Source organism: Emydura macquarii, unplaced genomic scaffold (assembly GCF_026122565.2).
Source record: "Emydura macquarii macquarii isolate MOO-44397 ecotype Brisbane River unplaced genomic scaffold, CSIRO-AGI_Emac_v2 contig_1320, whole genome shotgun sequence".
Classification (NCBI taxonomy): domain Eukaryota; kingdom Metazoa; phylum Chordata; order Testudines; family Chelidae; genus Emydura; species Emydura macquarii.
Genome location: NW_027131457.1, coordinates 57,630 through 66,890, shown reverse-complemented (window position 1 = coordinate 66,890; position 9,261 = coordinate 57,630). Strand labels below are relative to the sequence as shown.

The 9,261-nt window shown below is 48.5% G+C and overlaps 1 protein-coding gene across 1 annotated transcript; it reads left to right on the top strand.

Annotated features, from left to right (window-relative positions):
• The first annotated feature begins 6,420 nt into the window (after positions 1–6,420).
• On the top strand, positions 6,421–9,051 carry LOC137154924 (olfactory receptor 11H4-like). Its single transcript, XM_067550772.1, has 2 exons — positions 6,421–6,470; positions 8,103–9,051. The coding sequence occupies exons 1-2, from the start codon at positions 6,421–6,423 to the stop codon at positions 9,049–9,051; spliced, it is 999 nt and encodes a 332-aa protein (XP_067406873.1).
• The last annotated feature ends 210 nt before the right edge of the window (positions 9,052–9,261 follow it).

The following is a 9,261-nucleotide window of genomic DNA, read 5'->3' as shown; positions in this document are numbered from 1 at the left end:
AAGATGTGACAAGTGAGATTGATGTGTGCACCCACTGCCCAGCACCCCAGACAGTCTAAACACTGAACACAGTCTAATTAATCTAATACCAGATTTAACAGTACTAACCCACAGGTGAGCCAGGCTGGTTTCCAGCCAGGCCTTTGTCAGTGGTCAGCTGAAGATTAGGGGCCTTGGCATGATCTGGCACCTGGTCTGCCAGCATCACAGTGGTCCTTGTCGAAGAACCCAAACTCAGGGGTCCTTACTTACATGTCCATTGCCCAGCGGATAGTCCAAATTAACTAAACAACAGATTAGCAAAGTCAAAAGTTTATTCTTTACGTAAAGAAGGTGGTCCCTTATGCAGGGGGCAACTCTTAACATTCAATTCTAAAAGCTTTTATAGCCTTACATAAACAAGTCTTTTTACGTCACAATTTCCATGGCATTACTTACTCAAAAAAACTGCTCATCTAGGAATATTTTGACCCAGTATTGTCAACTTTCCCTATCTAAGTTACAAGGTCTTTCTCTGCATTCCATCCCTGCTGGCGCCCAGGCTCTATAACTATCTTGTCAACCCTTAACATTCTAAGATTTAAACATCTGCTAGAAAGGCACTTTCAATCTCAGGTTTTTGCAGCCATTGCTACAGACCAGTTCTCTTAAAAAACAGAGACTCCATCTTCTTTTCTCTTCACAGTCCCCCCTTTGTTCCTATTAGTTCTACCACTAGGAACACAATCATGATATATTCCTTCATTTCCCTTGCCAATATACCAATACCATATTGACCTTTGCACCATTTGTCTCCTAGGGGGTTTAAACTTTTTTTTGCTGGAATAATAAATAGCAACATTGCATACAATAAAACATTAACATTAACATTATCATAAACACTATTATACCTACAATTTTTTAAGCCAGGATAAGTCCGGTAACCAAGAAGTCAGAGCATTCCAGATGGATGACCATGAAATATCAATGCCAGATGGTGGCATTAGAGGGCTAGCGAATTCATGGAAAAATCTGCTACAAATTTTTTTTAGTGCATACTCCAAATCACCCACTCCTTGCCAGGGCCAAAACATTCTCCATCCTCTCCAGAACACCGAAGAGTGTTCAGTTAATGAGTTAGAAAACCTCTTAGGTCAGTGATTATACACAACCTTATGTAGAGGAACTGGATGCACACCTCCAGGCCAGAGATATACTAGGGTACATCTTCCTCTCCACCTTGGTGGTAAAGTTTTTCCTGCCCAATTTCCACATGCCCACCATACACCTTCTTCTGTTGGAGTAACTCCTCTGCAGCTATTGGAATGGGCTTGGTATGGCACATGTAGCATGATGTTAGCCCATGCAAACCAGGTATTATTTGCATATTGATTGAGGGTAGTAGCCTTTTGAATTTTCCAGACCTCTCCTCTAAACCGGTCATTTTTATATAAATTCATATTCTCTAGCTTCATGCACCATTTGTGGGTCTTGTTACACTTAATTCCTCGGGTGGCATCTAGCGTACAATTATAAACTGTTTTCTCATTCAGTTGAGTGGCATTTGATCCTCGCTTCTGTATCAAAATTTTACTGATTTTTCCTTCCACCGTAGGTAGATGGACAACGTATTTACATTTTGAATATTTCACTACATTCCTTACTTCACGGGTAATGTTTAACCAGGGTTTGTCTGATTCTTTTACCGGTACAGGTTGTGTCCATTGCACACATATTGGTGCTGCTGGTTTCCTTCCCGGGAGAATTAAGTCTCTGGGATCAACTCTCTTTCCCAAACAGTGGTTTTTTGTTTTTTTTTCTATTACTGTTCCCATGGGATTAGTCCAGGCCAAACTTTCCCATTCATTAACTGTCACAGGAATTGATATTAGGGGTATTCTTTCCCGATGATGGGTTGCCATAAAGGAGCACACCCAACAATCTTTTACCTCTCAAGATGCAGTGAAATTCTTTATCAATGTATAAAATGAATTGGCTTTAAAATATGCATTGCCCATGTTTAAATTAATTAGAAACATCATCAAAAATAACAAATCCATCTTCTACACTAATTCTAAAACAATGTATCCCCTCAATATAACAGACACACCACAAAATAATCATTTAAGTGATTAAAAATATTATAAAAATAATAAAGTCCATTAGTATTTCTTTCCTGGTGCACTCTTGACTCCGTCAGCCATCTACTTTAGAGCAACCACAAGGGTATTGCCCGTGGTTCTTCACCCTTCCACGTCTGCTTCAGAGCAACCACAAGGGGATTGCCCGTGGTTCTTCACTCTTCCACGTCTGCTTCTGGGACCTCGGTCCAGTGGAGATCCCTCATTGCACTTGGAAATCTGCTCCTTTTGAGGATTAGCATCATGTGATTGTACTTTCTTTAGATGGGTGCAGTGGTACCAGGCTTCCTTTCCCTGTAGTTTTGCAGCAGTGTACATTGTTAACAGCACCTGGTAAGGACCATCCCACCTTGGTTCTAAGCAATTCTTGCATGAAAACTTCAGCAACACCCAATCTCCCGAATGGATGTCATGCACAGTCACATCTAAAGGAATTCTCTGAGCATCTCTGGAAAACTTAAATATAGTAGTAAGTGTCTTTTGTAATTTTATAACGTATACAACCAACTCCTCATCTCCACCCATGAGATTGGCGTGTGCAGGTGTCAGGCTTCCCCCCAGCTGAAATGGTCTCCCAAAAAGAACTTCATAGGGAGATAAATTTGTCTTTCTAATTGGCATAGTTCTTAGATACAATAAAACTAATGGTAACGCATCCATCCAGTGTAATCCGGTATCATCCACTACTTTAGATAGTTGATTCTTCAATTTTGCATTAGATCTTTCTGTAACAGACACCCACCATGACATCATGCTTATTGTTCTTGCTTCTAAGCTTAACCCAGAGACACTCAACTGACTTATCTCCAGTTTCATACTGGAGCTCAGAGCAGTCATAGTGCTCTCTTACATACAGTGCAACTCCTCCCCCTTTTCGCCCCTGCCTGTCCTTCCTGAACAGTTTATACCCATCCATGACAGTGCTCCAATCGTGAGAGTTATTCCACCAATTCTCAGTTATTCCAATCATGTCATAGTTTCTTGACTGTGCCAGGACTTCCAGTTCTTCCTGCTTGTTTCCCAGGCTTCTTGCATTTGTGTACAGGCACTTGAGATAAGTAGCCGATTGGCCTACTTTCCCAGTATGAATCGGGAGGCCTCCCCTGCTGCACCCTCCTCCTTCTGCTTCCTTGTGGTGTCCCTCTTCCCCACTAACCTTTGGGCTTAGGTCCCCGTCCTCCGTCAAAACTAGTTTAAAGCCCTCCTCACTAGTTAGCCAGCCTGTCTGCGAAGATACTCTTCCCTGTCTTGGTTAGATGAATCCCGTCTCTTCCTAGTAATCCTTCTTCCTGGAACAGCATTCCATGATCGAAGAATCCAAAGCCCTCTCTTTGACACCACCTACGTAACCACAGATTTACTTCCACAATGCAATGATCCCTGCCAGGGCCTTTTCCCTGAACAGGGAGGATGGTTGAGAACACCACTTGCGCTTCAAACTCCTTTATCTCTTTTCCCAGAGCCACATAGTCCACAGCGATCCGCTCAAGATCATTCTTGGCAGTGTCATTTGTGCCCACGTGGAGAAGCAGGAAGGGGTAGCGGTCTGAGGACTTGATAAGTTTTGGCAGTCTCTCTGTCACATCCATAATCCTAGCTCCAGGCAAGCAGCACACTTCTCTAGTTTCCCGGTCCGGACGGCAGATGGATGGAATAGATTGGAATTATAACATTGCTCACCAACTCTCACCCACACAGGGAATTACAGATTGGAATTATAGCATTAGACTTTGCTAAAAAAAAATAAACAAGGGATCTTACCTTATCACCTCCCTGCCGTCTCAGCTCCCCAGAAGTAACCCAATAGGTGAATTCACCTGGTGCCAGCTGGGTAGTTCAGTGGAGCCAGGACGAGGAGGATGCGCGCTAGTCAGGTCCCATGTGGGGTGCAAAATTTGTGGAAGAACCCAATCTCAGGGGTCCTTACTTACACGTCCGTTGCCCAGTGGATAGTCCAAATTAGCCAGACAGCAGTTTAGCAAAGTCAAAAGTTTATTCTTTACGTAAAGAAGGTGGTCCCTAAATGGAAGGGGTGACCTTAAACATACATTTCTAGAAGCTTTTATAGTCTTATACAAACAAGTCTTTTTACGACACAGTTTCCATGGTAATACATACTAAAACTACTTATCTAGAAATATTTTAGCCTAGTACTTTTCAACTGTCCCTATCTAAGTTGCAAGGTCTTCCTCCGCATTCCGTCCCTGCCGGCGCCCAGGCCTCATAACTATCTTGTTACTGATAAACATTCTGAGACTAAACATCTGCACATTCCATCTCAGGCTTTTGCAGCCATTCCTACAGACCAGTTCTCCTAAGAAATAGAAACTCATCTTCTTTTCCCTCCACAGTGTTCTCCCAATGTTTATGCTGTCCCCGCTCTGTGCACCAAACCGGGCCATCAAACCACAATTGGATTATCTAATAAGTCCATAGATCCCTTTCAGCAACGAAGGCACCGGGCCAGGTTTTTTGTCAAACATGCACAGTAAAAAGTTGTGTATCGCCCATCTGATGTGTAGTTGCCGCTCTCTGAAGTAGTAAGATGCCACCTTTTATCTTGTACCAGATCGTTCGGCTAAAAACATCTCTATCCATCGTATTGTCACTCTGAGGAGTCAGTGAGCCCTCATTATCTTTGGGGTATTGGGATGTTCTGGCACCTTTCTGGAATGTGCTGTACCTAGTGGTTCTTTGCACTGTGTGTGTAATGCCAGCTCAGGTTTTCCAAGTTACTGTGAACTTACAGGCAGGCTCACTGCCTGATTCCTGCTACCTTTGCTTTCTTACAGCAGGGCTTGACCTGGTTCTATCATCACCTTGGTTGTCTCATCAAAGAGCCATTTTTTATACAGCAGGTGATCCTGATAGGCCATGCAATATGCTGTGTGTGTTCCCACAGCAGGACTGGAGCCAACAACCCCTGGCAGGGGAAGGTCTCATATCCCAATACCCATCCCGTTAGTCTGCAGGAGAAGAGTGGGGGGGGGATTTGATAGCCTCAACTACCTGAAGTGGGCATTACAGGGAGGATGGAGCTAGGCTGTTCTTGGTGGTGGTAGATGACGAACAAGGAGCAATGGTCTCAGGTTGCAGTGGGGGAGGTCTAGGTTGGATATTAGGATAAACGTTTTCCCTAGGAGGGTGGTGAAGCACTGGAATGGATTACCTAGGGAGGTGGTGGAGTGTCCATCCTTAGAAAATTTTAAGGCCCTGCTTGACAAAGCCCTGGCTGGCATGATTTAGTTGGGGTTGGTCCTGCTTTGAGCATGGGGTTGGATTAGATGACTCCTGAGGTCCCTTCCAACTCTTACCTTCTATGTTTCTATAAGTCTTTTTTATCTTCGGTGGTGAGGCCACATTTGGAGTATTGTGTCCAGTTTTGGGCCCCCCACTACAGGAAGGATGTGGACAAATTGCAGAGAGACCACCGGAGGGCAACAAAAATGTTTAGGGGGCTGGAGCACATGACTTATGAGGAGAGGCTGAGGGATCTAGGCTAGTTTAGTCTGCAGAAGAGAAGAATGAGGGGGGATTTCATAGCGGCCTTCAACTACCTGAAGGGGGCTTCCAGAAAAGATGTAGCTAGGCTGTTCTCAATGGTGGCAGATGACAGAACAAGGAGCAATGGTCTCAGGTTACAGTGGGGGAGGTCTGGTTTGGATATTAGGAAAAACGTTTTCATTAGGAGGGTGGTGAAGCACTGGAATGGCTTACTTAGGTGGAGTAGAAAGTGAAAGCCTGAGACATGAGGCCTAGAAGGTATCAGGCCTGACGCCTGAACTAAAGTAATGGTCAAGCGCTGCTGTAGGAAAACAAAGTTAGCAGGAGTCAGGCGGTGAGCCTGCCTGTAAGTTCACAGGAACTGGGAAAACCTGAGCTGGTATTACACACACAGTGCAAAGAACCACTAGGTACAGTACGTTCCAGAAAGGTGTCCTTGATGGAGGCAAAGAGTGTGTGTTTTTGCACAGAGGATAGCAGAGCAAACCGAGCATGCGGGCGAGGAGGCTGACTGGCATCTCTGTCCTTTTTGAGCAGCCGCATTTCAAGATTGTTCCCTGGGTCAATGTGTTCTCACACGTGGATCCAGACAGCAAAGCTCCGCTCTCCTTTTCTCTGCTGTCCGTCAGGAGCAACCCTGGTGGTGTCAAGAGACTGATACCTGTGCAACTGGGACCAAATTCGTGGCAACACTATAGTCGTGTGTTTCGGACCACACGCCCTTCCCCCAGCCAGGGATAGAACCCAGGAGTCCGAGCCCCCAGCTTGTTCTAAACCTGCAGAGCCCTTGTGGTTTATGTCTGACGCTCCTAAAAACTTCAGGGTTTCAGCTAGTCACCGGCAAAGGTAAGGAAGGGAGTCACCTCCCCCCGGAACAAAATTCTGGTTTTGGGGGGAAGGGGGTTGTTTGAGTTGTTGTCATCTTTTTCTGAAGCACTGAGACGGCCCCGGATGGAGATAGGACAGTGGGTGGGGTGGACCAGGGCTCGGAGGTGGCACTGAGCCAAACCCTCTTGCAGGTGCTCGACTGGCTGCGTCTTGCTCACATGTTCTGGGTCTAACTTTTGTCCACCTCAGACTGGCAGTGAGCTTGGGATTTTTCAGCCTTCCTCTGCAGCCTGTGGGTTGAGGTCAGTTGCCAGGATTAGCTGGCTGTATCTCCTTTAATCGTTTCCTTGAAATCGTGGGGGCCTTAGGGACTGGAGCACAGCAGTCCCTGCTATTCTCCACCTACGACACAGAACAGTTTACCTAATTAAGGTTTGTAAGTTCTTGGTCTAATTCAGTTGCTAGGCGGTGGCCTCAGATATACAGACGTTGAGACTAGATGAACTGCCGGTCCCTTCTGGGGGCCCCACTGCCCTCTGAGAGCTGGAAAAATAACCCAGGAGTCCTGGCTCCCAGTTCAGCTCTCTGATCCCTAGCCCTCATTCCCACTGCCTGTGCTGTGTCAACTCTTGGCACTAACGGAAGCTGTTGTTTTTCCCTCCCGTATCTTTCATGAGACTTAGAACCATTTACTTAACCATGGAGACCAGACTGCAAATCTCCTGGGGAATTAGCTTGTTTTGATGTCTGAACGTTTATTGCTCTGGGTATTGATGATTTGGGGCCGCTGGCGGAGCCAATTACAGAGCTGAGCGGAGTTTGCCGCTGGGACCCTGGATGGGCTTGGGAGGGGTCTCCTCATCCTGAGCCCCATTCAGTACAACCCCCCCCAAAGCCAGGCCCCTCACCCGCATGCCCAGTTCTGCTTGAGAAAAGTGTGTGGTGAGGAGGAATGTGTGTGTTTTGTGGGGGGGCTGTATGTGAGGATGGGGGAAATCTGTGTGGGGTGTTTGGGTGGGGTGGCTGGGAAGATGGGGGCTCTCCCTGGCACTCCCCTGGGTGCCCACATGTTATTCAGGCATCTAATCCAGATCCAGCTGCTCCTACACGCCCCAGAGACCATGTCCCAGGGACTCAGCAGCTCAGAGAGCAGATATCAGCCCCCTCTCGCCTTCCTAACAGAGGCGGAGAGAAGAGTCTGAGATCTCACAGCCAGGTGAGTTTTCCCAGACAGCTTCCTTCTTGCTTCGATTACTTCCCTGGCTGCTTCATGGCTCAGTCGCCCGCCCCTCCTTGCCCAGCCGCCCACCTGGCCATGCACACAGGATTGCTGGAAATTAGCAGGGGGTTTCTAACCAGCTGAGGGGGAACGTTCTGCAGCAGGCTCCCCGTCAGAGTTGTGGGTGGGAGGGCAACAATTTTGTTCGTTTTCAGGGAGGACTGGACAACTGTCTGAGTGTGATTATCGGACAGGGTTGCTTGGAAGGGTGGGGGCAAAGCTTAGCAGCTCTGGGGCTCATTTCCAGTGAATGTCCCACATTCTCAACGCTCATGCTTCAGGGTTCATCTGGACTTCGGCAGACCCCACTCCCCTCGCAGAGTTCTGGGCAGAGCCTTGGTGTCCTGTCGATCGTTTCCTTTCATCTGCAGGGTCCCCCAGCCCCCAGTGAATCCATCCAACGGCACCAGCCCAGTGACCAAGTTCATCCTGCTGGGTTTCCCCTCCCTGAGCCGGCTGGGCCGGGATCTCACCTGCGCCCTTCTCTCCTGCACCTATGCTGGGACGCTGGCCGGCAACCTGAGCATCATGTTGGCCGTGCTGCGGGACCCCCGCCTCCAGCGCCTGCCCATGTACATCCTGCTAGGGAACTTCGCCTGGCTGGAGGTCGGCTACGTCACGACCACCGTGCCGAGGATGCTCTTCGACCTCATGAACCCTGGCGTCCCCATCTCCTTCTTTGACTGCTTTGTGCAGTTCTACTTCTTCTTTTCCACGGGCACCACCGAGTGTTTCTTCCTGGCGGCCATGGCCTTGGACAGGTACCTGGCCATCTGCCACCCCCTGCGCTACCCCGTCCTCATGTCCCCACAGAGCTCCTGGGTTCTGGTGGCCTCCTGCTGGCTACTTGGTTTCCTCTGGTTCATGGTTGCTATTGTCCTCATCTCCCAGCTCTCCTTCTGTGGCCCCAACACCCTGGATCATTTTATCTGCGACCTGGGCCCATTGCTGGCTGCCTCCTGTGTCCCAGCTCCCTGGACCGAACAGACCTTCTCCACCACAAGCTCCCTCCTCCTCTTCACCACCATCCTCTTCATCCTGACCGCCTACGGGCTAGTTATCAGGGCGGTGCTGAGGCTCCCTGCAGGGGCCGGGCGGCAGAAGGCCTTCTCCACCTGCACCTCGCACCTGGCTGTCGTGGGTCTCTTCTACGGCTCTGTCATGGTGAGCTACGTCAACCCGGCTGCCTCAAGAGGCAGTGGGAAGGTGGTGACGCTCTTCTACACGGTGGGGACCCCCTTTCTCAACCCGCTCATCTACAGCCTGAGAAACAAGGAGATGAAGGAGGCGCTGAGGAGGACGCTGTTGGGAGGGCGGTAGGGCATCGTGTTCTGGTCCCAGTCTGCACGGACTGGCCGGTCAGTGGGGTGGGCAATGAAATACGAGTCCTTTCCTTTCTAAGGGGTGCTGGCTCCAGCCCTGCGTGGGGAACACACAGGATTTCCCATGACTGTTGGGAGTCCCGCCTCATGTTAAAAAATGCCTGTGGGATGGCACAGCCAGAACGCAAACGGGAGCTGGGAGGGTTGT